The 13,158-nt window shown below is 39.1% G+C and overlaps 1 protein-coding gene across 12 annotated transcripts in view; it reads right to left on the bottom strand.

Annotated features, from left to right (window-relative positions):
* Positions 1 to 4,573: 4,573 nt before the first annotated feature.
* Positions 4,574 to 13,158, bottom strand: part of MAJIN (membrane anchored junction protein) — a 33,211-nt gene continuing 24,626 nt past the window's right edge. For 4 of the 12 annotated variants that reach the window (XM_077933409.1, XM_077933408.1, XM_077933410.1 and 1 more), the window contains exons 4-9: positions 12,639 to 12,684; positions 11,735 to 11,810; positions 8,749 to 8,874; positions 8,264 to 8,295; positions 6,889 to 6,998; positions 4,579 to 4,873 (exon numbers count right to left, since the gene is read on the bottom strand). In XM_077933409.1, coding sequence (XP_077789535.1) covers positions 4,729 to 4,873; positions 6,889 to 6,998; positions 8,264 to 8,295; positions 8,749 to 8,874; positions 11,735 to 11,810; positions 12,639 to 12,684 — 535 coding nt within the window. In that variant the 3' untranslated portion in view covers positions 4,579 to 4,728. Of the gene's footprint in view, positions 4,874 to 6,888; positions 6,999 to 8,263; positions 8,296 to 8,748; positions 8,875 to 11,734; positions 11,811 to 12,638; positions 12,685 to 13,158 lie in introns of all 12 variants that reach the window. The other 8 variants (XM_077933405.1, XM_077933406.1, XM_077933407.1 and 5 more) reach the window with 5 other exon arrangements.

Raw genomic sequence — 13,158 nt, 5'->3', positions numbered from 1 at the left:
GGTTTAAGCACCCTCAACTTCTAAAACAATTGCACTAAGTTAGAAAGCTGAGTTCTTTAGAAATCATTCATGTCATTCAAAAGATACAGGCAGCAACAGCTTTCTGGTGGTGATAATGCTTTAGGAGGGCTGACTGCTTCCAGTAAAAATTTGCTGTAGTATCGGTGGGAACAGAAAGCTGGTGGGAGAAGGAGAAAGGGATATCACACCGAGAATACTGCTTGACAATGTGGAATATCAGCAACTTGGGTTTTCCAGGGGAAAGGAAACCTGTGATAAGGCTCATCCACACTACCTAGAAAGCATGGGTCGGAGTGGTTTTCCTGTTGCCCTGCTGCTTTCCCAAGGAAAACATGCTATTTAGTGCTGAACTGGAGCAAACGGCGAATCCATGGGAAACCTGATTGACGTTTGCACCAATTCAGCAGAAAAGATCGGGTTTTCCTGGGAAAACCAGTGAGAGAAGAGGAAGTCTGGATGAGTCCTTCCTACACACTAGAACATTTGTGCTGCATTCCTTTCAAAGCTGTGCTTATCAAGTCACATCACTGTCCCCACCCTCATCTCTTCACAACATGCACGCAGACAGACAATATTGCACCACTCTAGAAACATGGGAGATACACACACACACACTATGCTAACAGCACACAATCGCTTATCCCTAATATACAGGAATTAAATTAACCGCCATGCTACGTCGTTTGGGGAGCATGAAGCCTTACTGGTATATATATATCTTTTGAAACCCTCAACAGTACATTTTAGGGGGTTTACAAACATAATTTTTGAGGAATTAGCATCAGAAAATAACAATTTTTAAGCTCACTTTTACAATAAAAATAACAAGGCAAATAACAAGGTACACTGTCTAAGAATATGACATCAAAAAGCAACTAGGGTAAGGGAGGAAGTAAGTTATCTCCAGTAAGAATTGTTCCAGGTATTCATTTTTTTAAATTGTCCCGAAACTTTTCAGCTCAATGACTCCCTTTTTTCAAAGAATGTATGTGTGGTTATTATCCTGTCAAAATTGAGAGTGTTTGTGGGTCTCTTCACCCACAGTTCTGCCCTCCCAATGTATTCTTGTTACTGATTTATTAGAATTACATGAGGAAAGGCTTTTGAAAAAACAATACACAAAAAGATTATTTGCTTCCTGTGCTCCTGAATACAAAACTTCAGACATCATCATACACATGCAAAACACATGTCATTACATTAATAGTCTCAGTAGGTTTTAGGGATCAAATTAATCTCTAACATAAATCCCTTACTGGAGCCAATGTGAATACTATACTGGCTCCTGCTAGGAAGTCTAGATGCTTTAATGTTATTACATTACCTTTTCAATAACTCTAAAAAGCCTTTAGCTTTTAACTCCACATTTTCCTCTGCTCTCTTTTGTACGGCTGCAACTTGTCCTTTCTGCGGGGCATTCTCTGTATTTTTTGTCCTGACATATGCCGCAGATTCCCCTATGTGCAAAGAAAAATTACGAATTATATGGGGAAAGAGAACAATTACTCTGAATTCAATTCAGAAAGTATAAAATCAACAGTGGCAATGCTAATGGACACCACCTTGTAGTTTGAATCTCTCGTGTTTTCCTACATGAAAGAAGATTTGTGGAGTTGGTAATAGGAAATAAGGCTTTTTTGGTGCAGTACCACATCTGTGCAACACTTTCCAGTCTTTCCAGTGCCAGACAAAAAAAATTTTTTTTTACTCTCGCCTTTTCATCATTTGAATTGGGTTTTAATCTCTTCTAAAACTTGTTTTATTGTTCTGCTATTTTTAATCCTTCAAATCTTTTTATTAGGTGAACTGGAATGTGGTTTCATTTTAATTATGTATTGTCATTTGTTGTAAGCTGTTCTGAAAATAGAAACACTAAAGAGTGGAGCATAAATAATTTCAAGAGATAAATAACATGAAAAGTCTTCACCAGTTTGGTGAAAACCTGAGGCAGTTTATAGTTGTCACAGTTGTTTGCTGTCTTAACTCAAGGAAGGTCAAGATATGATCTTCATCACACAATTTTAAGGTGAGTTGCCCAAGGCCAAGTGAACTGAGATTTTTAATCTTGGTGTTCCCAGTCCAAGCCCAGTACTATAACTGCTACACTACACCAGCTGTCATACCCCCCCCCCCCTTTTATACTATATCTTGTTCTGTAAGTCTTGATGTGATTCCTACGCAACCAAGGACAACCAATAGGGGCCAGCTCAATGACTGTCACATGTAATGGCTACTTGCCATGCCCCCTAAGTCCTATTGCATCTCCGCTTACTATTTCCCTTTTTCAGTCAGCTTAAACAATTCTCTGGGGTTTCTCTGAAGCTTCTCAAGGTACAGCAACCTATGGCTTCCAGGTGCAAGTGTCTTTACAATAAATTGAGACTACATGGGCTTACGAAAACTATAACTAAATTAGTGGAACAGAAAAAAATATTAAAGTTTTAAGGAAAAGATATTACAGGGGAAAGTTACAGAAAACCAGTATATTTTCCAATGGAGCAAAATAATAAAATGAAGTAGATTAAAATATGATCCTCTTTCCCTTGAGGTAAATCTCACTTTCTCTCATACACTCCTCATACAGTCCTTCTTTCCTGCCTTTCTCTCTGGCATTCAAATCCTTTTCTTATTACACTGATATCCACATTTATCTGCCCACCTCCAAGGTAGCTGCCTTTGTCTAAGGCCCAATTCCTTCACATCACGATTTGAACCCAAGCTTCCAAGTGAATTCCTCTTCATAGGCTCACACCTTTACAGTAATAATTTCATACTTACACAACCTCTTATTTTCATAATCATTGTTAACAGTAGCAGAGCCACAATATTGACACGCAATTTCTTCTGGCTGATTCTGGGGGGGAGAGGAGCAAAAATAATTTAGATATTTTTTTCCTTTCCCCTTAATATTTATTTAACATATTTACAACCCACCCTATGTCACATATTATGGTGGGAAACAATAGTTTCAATTAAGAACAAATGCATAATCAAAGCATCAGGACTGCTAGATTCTTCATCATCCATTTTAAAACTCCTTAGCATAATCTATAAATGTCATAAATTTATACCAATTCATTTTATAATATCTATCTATAATATTGATGTGAAATTAACTTTCTCCCCTCTAGTCTGCATTTTACACAAACATTTATTAGCTAACCACAATGAAGGCCATGGAGAATGGATGCGGAGAATTCACATGAGAGGAGAAGGGCTGCAGGTTGGGGTGAGATTTCACAGCCTTTCCCCATGGATTTATCTATGTTACACTGCACTAGCCATTAATATGTAGTTCAAGAGAAAATATGGTGACTGTAAGGGGGAGAGTTACAGATAGGTAGCCGTGTTGGTCTGCCATAGTCAAAACAAAAAAAATTCCTTCCAGTAGCACCTTAAAGACCAACTAAGTTAGTTCTTGGTATGAGCTTTCGTGTGCATGCACACTGTAAGGGGGAGAGACAGCTACAAAACAGCAAAAGATCTTGAGAGCAGAGGTAAGCAGAAGTATAAAAGCAAAGAGTAATTATCCGGGTGTGGGATTTGAGTATTTGGAAGGGATTAAACTGAACGGGAAGAAACCCATTTACCCCACCTAGAGTTCCTCGGAGGAAGAGTGGGATTAACAGGGTGATAAGATAGGAGATAAACCAAGATAAGTTTGAGGCAACTGAAAAGAGGACATAGGCACATGTAGTCTATGAAGCTTATACTGAATTTATGATCAGTTTAGTCTGAAAAGTCGATACTAAGACTCAAAGTTAAAATCATTCTAATCTAAGACCAGCATCATTGCTCTTCTAGGACAAGATTTTCTGTTTTCTGTTTGTAAACTTTCAGCTCAAGATACAATTTGAATTCCTCAATAACTCACGGAAATATACATCCCAACTTTAAATAATGTATCATCATCTACAGCACCTATGGACATAGCACACTTCATAAAGATTTAAATAAAAGTGCCCCTGTCCACAGACTTATGCCTTGGGAGGTTACATCTAATTTTGACTACTGTAACATTCTGTACATGGAGCTGCCATTGTGTTCAGAAACTTCAGCCTGTTTCATAATGCTGCAGCCACAATATTGATCAGAGTACTGCTAGTTAGAGGAACTCCCAACAACTTCACTGGCTATTGGTCCATTTCTGGGCAAAATTCAACATGCTTGTTATGATCCTTTATTACTTTAAGTCCTTTACTACTTGAGATCCAATTATCTAAAATACATTTTGTTCACAATTTGGTGATGGAATGGTGGGATACCAATTTAACAAATCAATATATATAACATTAAAGATGGGAAGCACAAGAAAAGGGGAAGAAGAAGGAAATATATTTCATATCCTCACAAAAATACAATCAGTTACAAATGCATGGAAAACAAGTTATGTGAAGTTTCTTTGTCAGAGGGTTAGAACTTGATCCAGCTCACACTCGTCTGTGCCTTCAAACTAGAAGTTTGGTGTTATGTAATTAAGAACCTAACTACCCTTCCATGCAAATGTGGGATGTGTGGACTTTGAGGAGAGTATTTAACTTTTCCTGCCCACAATTTCCCTACTCTGCATTGCTACTCTACCAGGCTTCTTTCTTCCTCATGTATGCCATGATAAAACCATGGTTGGAATCAACGATGTGTTGCAATATTTGCTATCAAAGCTTCTGGTGGAAGGTAATGCTCCTGCACATAGTCATATCAACAGATTCAATCTCGATCTAATGTAAAAAATAAATAAAATACATTTGATACCAGAGTTGGATAAACTGCGTCTTCCCGAAGTCTCTTGTTTTCAAAGTCAACTTCTAGCTTGGCTGTGTCATGAATACAGGTTGTATTTTTAGTCACATTTCTGCAAAGTAAAACATAAAATATGTCTCTCATTTGTATTCTGCAACAACAGAAAAGACTAAACATCCATTTGGAACAACTTTTTATAAATTGAGTATTTTGCCAACATTAAGCAAGAAAACATTTAGGATATTTTCCCCCCTCATATGTATGATAATTAAAGATGAACTGCTAAGTGCCAACCTGTTTGTTTTCAAAAACATTTTTAAAGCAGTTTTATTGTACAATGTATATGTGGATCTGTTTCATACACTGCAAAGCGATCATTTTGCTACACAACAATTTAATTTGTTTTTTTAAAGAGGTGTTATTTCTGAGTCCTTTTTAAATCACTTTAACTTCTATTTTTTTCAACGTTTCAGTCTGCTGTTGTGATGAATTAACATTTTATTGCTGATCTTTATGTGATTTCATTAGTTGCATTTCTTGATTTTTAATGTAATTTTACATATTTCAACTAAATTACTATTATATTATATGTTTAGCTGGGAAACTTTGTTGAATATTTTGATGGGAAGGCAATGCATGTAAATAGTGTGGGCCAGTTCATATCAAATCCTAAATCAACACAGCCCATGGCCCACCACCAGCATGCAGCCACTGACGGATGCCCCTGAAGGGAAAGTGGCTCTTAATGGGTGTGTTGGTGGGTGTAATGTTCCCCCCCAAAAAACACAGTTTAGCATTACCCGTATAAACTTCTAAGAATTTCTGACTTGACTGCTCCTGCTGTCCTCTGCAATCCTAGTACACACCAGAAGAAGAGACTGGAACCATCTGCCTAAACTTTTAATCTGAAAAGTGTTCCCTATTGCATTCAATCTTGGGGAACTCTCCTTTAGATTAAACTCTGGTTAGCAAGCAAACCAGGATAAGAAAACCACAGCTTGATCTGGCTTGTTTTGAGCTAGCTAGAATTTAGACTAATCAGACTTCTCCAAATTACACCACAGGGATTAAAAATATAGGCAGATGCTTCAGATCCCCCTCTTGTGTGTGAAATGGGAAGGGAGGAGGAAACATTTTTAAAGTTTTTTTAAAAAATTTAATTGCATTTATATCCCACTATTTACTCCAAGGAACTGAAGGTGGAGTGCATTGTTCCCCCCACTCCTCATTTAATCCCCACACCCCTGTGATATAGGTTAGGCTAAGAGGCAGTGACTGGCCTGAGGTCACCTAGTGAGCTTCATAGAATAGAATAGAATCATGGCTGAGTGGCCTCCTAGGTCCTAGTCCAACACTTTAACCACTACACCACACTGGTTGAGCAAGCCCAAGGCTTGCTGTGGCTCATTTTTGCAGTGCTAAATTTTGATTTAGCATCATATGTGAACTGCCTGAGGTCTGTGGCAGCAACAAAGTAAGAATTGTTGATTGTAGTTTTTGAAGTGCTTTCTTTAAACAGCCACTTAACAAACAGTACTTTTTACAAGGAATCCAAACCTCTCCTCTATTGTGGAATTCCATCCTACCCATTTCCTCCTAGGAATGGCTGTATGCTATGTTTTTGCAAGGCAATTCTATGTTTATACTGCATCTGTTTCATGGTGAATACTCCATGTGTTCTCCATCTGGTAATCATAATAACTCTTAGCAATTATGTAACACTTTTGAATACTGTAGTTGACCTGTTGATATTTATCACAGCAGGGCAAAGTTGAGTTTTCACAGTTTCTATGGCTTGGAAATACCACATGAGTATTCAGCTTTCGGGTGAAATTGTCACCAGGAGATACTGACATCACCATTTCATATTACCAGGAAACAAAGCAAGACTCATACCCTATCCCTTTCTGAGTCAGATCAAATGAATCTATATTTATGTGCAACACTTTCCCTCTTAATTGTAAATGCTTCTAAGTGTGCATACTTACTATATCATATGACAACTTTTTAAAAACGTTGTCAAATAACTGACACTATTTAGCACAACATTTGAGAAGTGCCACCAAGCATTTTAAAAGTAAGAATGAGGAATTCATGCTGGGTTTAGGAGGGAAGATCTTCACTGACCTGCCCCTGGATATCCGTGGATGTGAAATTTCTACTGTGTCTTCAAGTCTCCTCCACTTAATGGTTCTTTCTGTGTCCACATTATCTTTTTGGTCACTTCCACTGTTGTCCTTTTAGGATGCATCAGATTGTCAAATTCATTTATTTATTCATTTAAAAACATAAATTTTATTCACTATTACAAGGCTTGCAAGAAGATGTATTAACATATAATATAAACACGTTTGCTTGTTTTTGTTTAAATTTAGGAATAGCATCTCAAGAAAGCTAACACTGCAAAAAAATGCATTTGAAAACACATGTTTGCACTTTATTGTTGTTTATGTATTAATAAATGCGTCCTTTAGCAAAAATATATTAATACTTCTATGCCACATGCCTCTCTCCACCCTCATCTCCCCACAACCCCAGTGTGGACTTTGATAGAATAAACGTTTCCCCAACCCTGCAGTACACACTGTGCTCAATAGGCCATATTCCCAGATAAATGTGTGACTGCACTCAATTCAATTGTTGTGCAATTCACTTGCTGTGGATCCCATAGGAAGTGCCACTATATAACAATGTTTCATGTAGAAGGCATGTTCACCAGTGATTTAACCACATGATTTTGGATAATCCAGTGACATATCTATATGAAAGCAACTGCACTAGAATTTCAGGGTCCCTGTGGAAATGCTAGATAGGGTCACCCCCAGGGTCACATGGAAACAGTTTTTCAGAAGTGTTCACATGGGGCGCGCTTTCACCAATGGGGCATCCCGCTGCCGCCGTGCCGCCAGCGCACAACTTCTATTCTTATCCTGGGGCAAAGTTCTCAACCCAAGGTACTACTTCCAGGTTAGCGGAGTTTGTAACCCAAGGTACCACCGTACTAATTTCACGTATGTCTAAGGAACAATGCCTATTGAAGTCACTGGAGTTATGAGTTATTGGGTGCTGAACTGCAGAACCCACAGCAACAGTGCAAACCTATGCATGTCTATTCAGAAGACGGCGCCATAGAGGTCAATGGTCTTGTTCTCAGGGAAGCATAAAGGATTACAGCCTAAGGCACCAATGTGCAACAAAATTTACTTTATCTGGTTTCTTTTAAGCACATAGATGATGCAAATGGGAAGTTATATCCAACTAAGTTCTATGCAGTGTAGACCCATTCAAATTAATAGAACTATGTTTGTCATATCTATTTATTTCCATAGATCTACTCTGAGTAGGACTAGCACTGGCTACAAATACCAGTTTAGGCACATGCTGAAGCAGTTCTGTTCTCCCACCCCATTTCTTTAAACTTAAAAAGTATTAATTCCGTCATAATGAATCCCCCTCTACTTTCCCCCATCTTATTTTCTGAAATTTCAAAGAAAATACTCACAGAGTTACAGGCCTCTCTACATCCTGCTTTACCTGAAAATATGCAACATACTTCATAAAAGATAGGCCAATCCAAACTGGTAACTTATTTACTGGCAGACTTAAAATATAACACATTCCAGTACATGGAACTGCACATTTGCAAAAAGTGTAACAGCAAATTTCCAGGAAAAGGAAAGATAAACATCTCAAATATCTTAACCCTACTATCATTAAAAAGGTGACTGATACACACATGCCCAGAGAAAGTGAACACTCCATAGCCAATAGATTTGAATCTCTTTTTGCAGACCCATGGATAATCAAGAGTTTTTATAGGCCTATAAATTGCAACATCAGGTGGGTCAGGGACTATCCCAACCTGTGCACTATGGGAAAATAGGGAAACCCTGGAGCCAAAATCAATTGTTTGTTTTTCTTGTGGCAATTATGTCAGGTTATATATCTTTAGACTTCAAACATTCCTTCTTGAACTTCGGAACTTACCCCACAATGCACCACGCTTCAAGAGATTTAATTCTACATAGACAGTGCAGACGTAAGGATAAGGAACAAGAAACGTATCACCGCGCATGAATCTCAAGTCTGACACTTTTTCCCATTGGTTTAAATCTGATCGGTACAGTTAAGGCTCAACAGTTCAGCAGCACACTGGAGTAAAAGGAAGGTTGCAAAAATTACGGTGTCATTCCTGGTTCAGTTTGGCTGTAGGGAAGACAGGAATGGAATGCTACTGCCTACCTCTGATAGCCACATGCTCAACAAGTAAGCATCCTAGTGCGTGGTGAGAAAATTGTCATCACTTCGCTCTTCCTTGGTCCTGCTGTCACTGCACTACCCAGAGTTAAACCATGGTTTGGGCTTAAGGTTACATCTAAACCCAGTTTCAAGGTTTGTCTTGCTCCAGACAAATGAACTGCACCCAATGTTTGTTTTTACATTGCTGCCTGTGGATTGCTTTGAGAGAAACAAACCATGAGGCTGGGCTGAGACCTAAGGTTAAGCCAAACAATAGGTTAGCTCAAGATAGTGTGGTGGTGGCAGGAGCAAACAGCCATGACTTTCTCACTGTACACCTGTACACTTCATAGAATCATAGAGTTGGAATAGACCACAAGGGCCATCGAGTCCAACCCCCTGCCAAGCAGGAAACACCATCAGAGCACTCCTGACATATGGTTGTCAAGCCTCTGCTTAAAGACCTCCAAAGAAGGAGACTCCACCACACTCCTTGGCAGCAAATTCCACTGTCGAACAGCTCTTACTGTCAGGAAGTTCTTCCTAATGTTTAGGTGGAATCTTCTTGTAGTTTGGATCCATTGCTCCGTGTCTGCTTCTCTGGAGCAGCAGAAAACAACCTTTCTCCCTCCTCTATATGACATCCTTTTATATATTTGAACATGGATATCATATCACCCCTTAACCTCCTCTTCTCCAGGCTAAACATGCCCAGCTCCCTTAGCTGTTCCTCATAAGGCATCATTTCCAGACCTTTGACCATTTTGGTTGCCCTCCTCTGGACACGTTCCAGTTTGTCAGTGTACTTCTTGAACTGTGGTGCCCAGAACTGGACACAGTACTCCAGGTGAGGTCTGACCAGAGCAGAATACAGTGGCACTATTACTTCCCTTGATCTAGATGCTATACTCCTATTGATGCAGCCATGCTGAACTACCCTTTGGATTAGCATCATGTGCAGAAGCTAGTAGGGAAAAGAGAAAACACTAATGTATCTGAGTGCAGAATTGGAGGCACCATGGAGCTTTACACAAAAAGCTTTATGTATTCAATGCTGTACAGTGGTACCTTGGGTTAAGAACTTAATTCGTTTTGGAGGTCCGCTCTTAACCTGAAACTGTTCTTAACCTGAGGTACCAATTTAGCTAATGGGGCCTTCCGCTACCGCCATGCCACCAGCGCGCGATTTCTGTTTTCATCCTGGGGCAAAGTTCTTAACCCAAGGTACTACTTCTGGGTTAGTGGAGTCTGTAACCCGAAGTGTTTGTAACTCGAGGTGTTCGTAACCCAAGGTACCACTGTATTGCAGCATGATAACAGATATAGCACCACAACTTGCAGACCAAATATTTTCTACATTCAAGCAGAGATAACAGGTAAATTTAAGGATAACAAAATAAATCTACTGAATCTGCATATCTCATGAATATCTTATCTCACTCTTCAATGTTAAAAAAATATCAGACTTAAGAAATCAAGCTTAATAATCTAAGGCTCTATGTACTTTGTAGCAAGCTTTGAAAAGAAGCTGGGGTGAGGACTGGTGTGTTAAACTCTAAACTGCCACTCACTGAAGGTCAGTAAATCCCATGTTTAAAACCACTATTGTCTCCACACCATTCCTTTTGTCTCTGCTTGGAAAGGGAGGTGGGGGACAAAGAGAACACTTCTGGGAACTGCTTTTGATCCAGGGCTGCCAGTTGCAAATTCTTGATCTAAGGGCTATATAAGTTGTAAGTTAGTTGGCATCTGTCTGTCTCAGGAGACAGAAAAACAACAAAGCAACAGAGTGTGAAAAGGTGATTCTGAGCAAAGATGCCATTCTTTGGTACAGATAGGAGAAAGCTTAGAGGGGCAAAAAGGAGAATAGGCATTTTTTAGGCAACTGACTGATGGCTGGGTGGAGACTGCTTCATAAACAGAAATTTACTACCTGGATATTATGTAGAAAACTGACCTATTACTGCAGTAAATTACCATAGGCAAATAATGTGCAAAATGTCTCTGATTATTTGCACAAGTATTTTCACTTCACTGAAAAGTGATGTTGCATGTTTGGGAGATTTGCTCAAAAATACTTAAGGAATTCAGCAGGATTTTCAAAATGCATACCTCATATTGTAGCAGAAGTATGCTTTCTATCTTTTCAAATGCTGCATTCTTACTTCCAATCAAAATTATACCCAGCTTGCACGAGTATAAAGGTTATTTTCCTCATCTACAATTCTCACCAGCTTGCGCTTGACTATCAACGCTTCCCATTTAGATGCCCCTTTAATGTTTCACTAGTGCTGATAATTCATCTCTTCTCAGCTTCTTAATGTTGTTGTTTATTCTTGTTTCCCTTTTGTCTGATTACCAGCTTATTAGTGCACACATTCGTTCACGTCCTAGTACAAATGCACATTGTTCTAATTCAAATGCTTCCTGGCTTCCAACCGCTTGTCCCTGTTCCCCATCAGAAAGTATCTAGTGCACACTTCTTCATCCCTGTCCCTGATAAGCACATGTGTGTCTATTTCACTGCCTACACATTCAATGGCAGCCTACCACCAATAAGTGTTTCTCTTGCGATTTTGTAAAGTAAGACTCTTCTGTGTTACATATGTCAGACGGGTTGTGTAAAATCCTTTTCCAGATTAGCCTCATGATTATTTATTTTTATTAACAGATTTATTACCACCCCCACCGTCAACACATGTTCCTTAGACAACCTACACTGATAAAAGGATACATGGAAATATTATCAAGTGTTCAGTAGTAAATGGGCATAGATCATTAAGGTTTCCAAGTATTACTCGAATAGCATCCTGGAAGAATTGAAGGAAATTCTGATACTTTATTAGTGCTTACAAATTTCTGATATTAAACACAGTGTAATAGACTGGACTAGCCAGAGTTCTTGTGATAAGGTTGTTATTATGTTTTATCAAGCTAACTTCTAGATCTCCTGATACTTATCCTCAACCTTCCAGGTGTTGCTGAACTACAACAACTCCCATTATCCCATGCTGGCTGAAGCCGATGGAAGCTGGGAGTCCAACAACATCTGCACAACCCACAGGTTCCTCTGCAGTTGACTTTATTACATCTTCTTCTGCTCAAGCAAAAGGATAAAAAAAGTGTGATGCATCAGTTTCATCTCTATGCTCCCAGTTTCATCTCTGTACTCTGCATAAGTAACACACTGAGCCCATTCTACACTGCTTAATAAAAAGAAGACAATAATTAAAAGAAATTATTGTAGGATTGGCATATTGAAGACTTGGCTTTACAAGGACTTCCAGGTAAAAGGGGTGGTGGAGGATTTCAAGAGTTCAGTAGGGAACCGTAAGTCAGTCAGAAATGAAGCTTAGTACCATGCAATACAAACATACCATGAGAACAGAAAAATCATAATTGGGACCATATAAGGAAATGTACTACCTCCTCTTACACAAGACAAAGCCATGTTTTTTGCAAGTATCCCTCCCAGCAAACAGGAAACTCCCAAACAAGCATTCACTGTGAGGTTCGAAGCTACCTGAATGGAACTTGAACTTTAAGTGAGTTCTGTTTTCCCAAAGCAAAGAGGACAAAGTCTAAATTCCACATCTATCATATGACCCTTTCTGAGATAAATCTGCTGCATATCTTACCTGTAGTTCTTCATTGACAATACTTTCATGAAAATCAATATTAACACTGTAAAACAAACATAACAGAATTTAACTGCAGAAATCAAATGCAAATGGGCATTTAAAACAATTGCAATTACTGTAGTTTAGACTAAATATCTAACTGCTCATATATTCTCCTTTGCCCTCCAACATGGCTTCAAGGATGTGATCAGAATTTTCTTGTTATATCTGCATTGGGGGGGAACTCTGGCTGATTTAAATAATGGTTTTGTTCAAATGAACTAGGGTCAATCCAGAACTAACATTCTGATATTTATAGTAGAGTTATACTAATAATAACAGCAGCAGCTTGTTACAGTATTTGCTGAGTGTTCAGTGTGCTTCACATCACTGCCGGAGGAAGGGGGTGCAGTGGGTGTGGTCCGCCCCGGGTGTTATCCCTGGGGGACGGGTGAAATCGCTGCACTGCCCCACCGGGATGCTCGCCGCTGGCGTCGCCCCCTGGGATGCTCGCCCCACCCCCACAGGCTAGCCCCGC

This window comes from Podarcis muralis, chromosome 8 (assembly GCF_964188315.1).
Source record: "Podarcis muralis chromosome 8, rPodMur119.hap1.1, whole genome shotgun sequence".
NCBI lineage: Eukaryota > Metazoa > Chordata > Lepidosauria > Squamata > Lacertidae > Podarcis > Podarcis muralis.
This window is presented reverse-complemented; position numbering and strand designations above follow the sequence as displayed.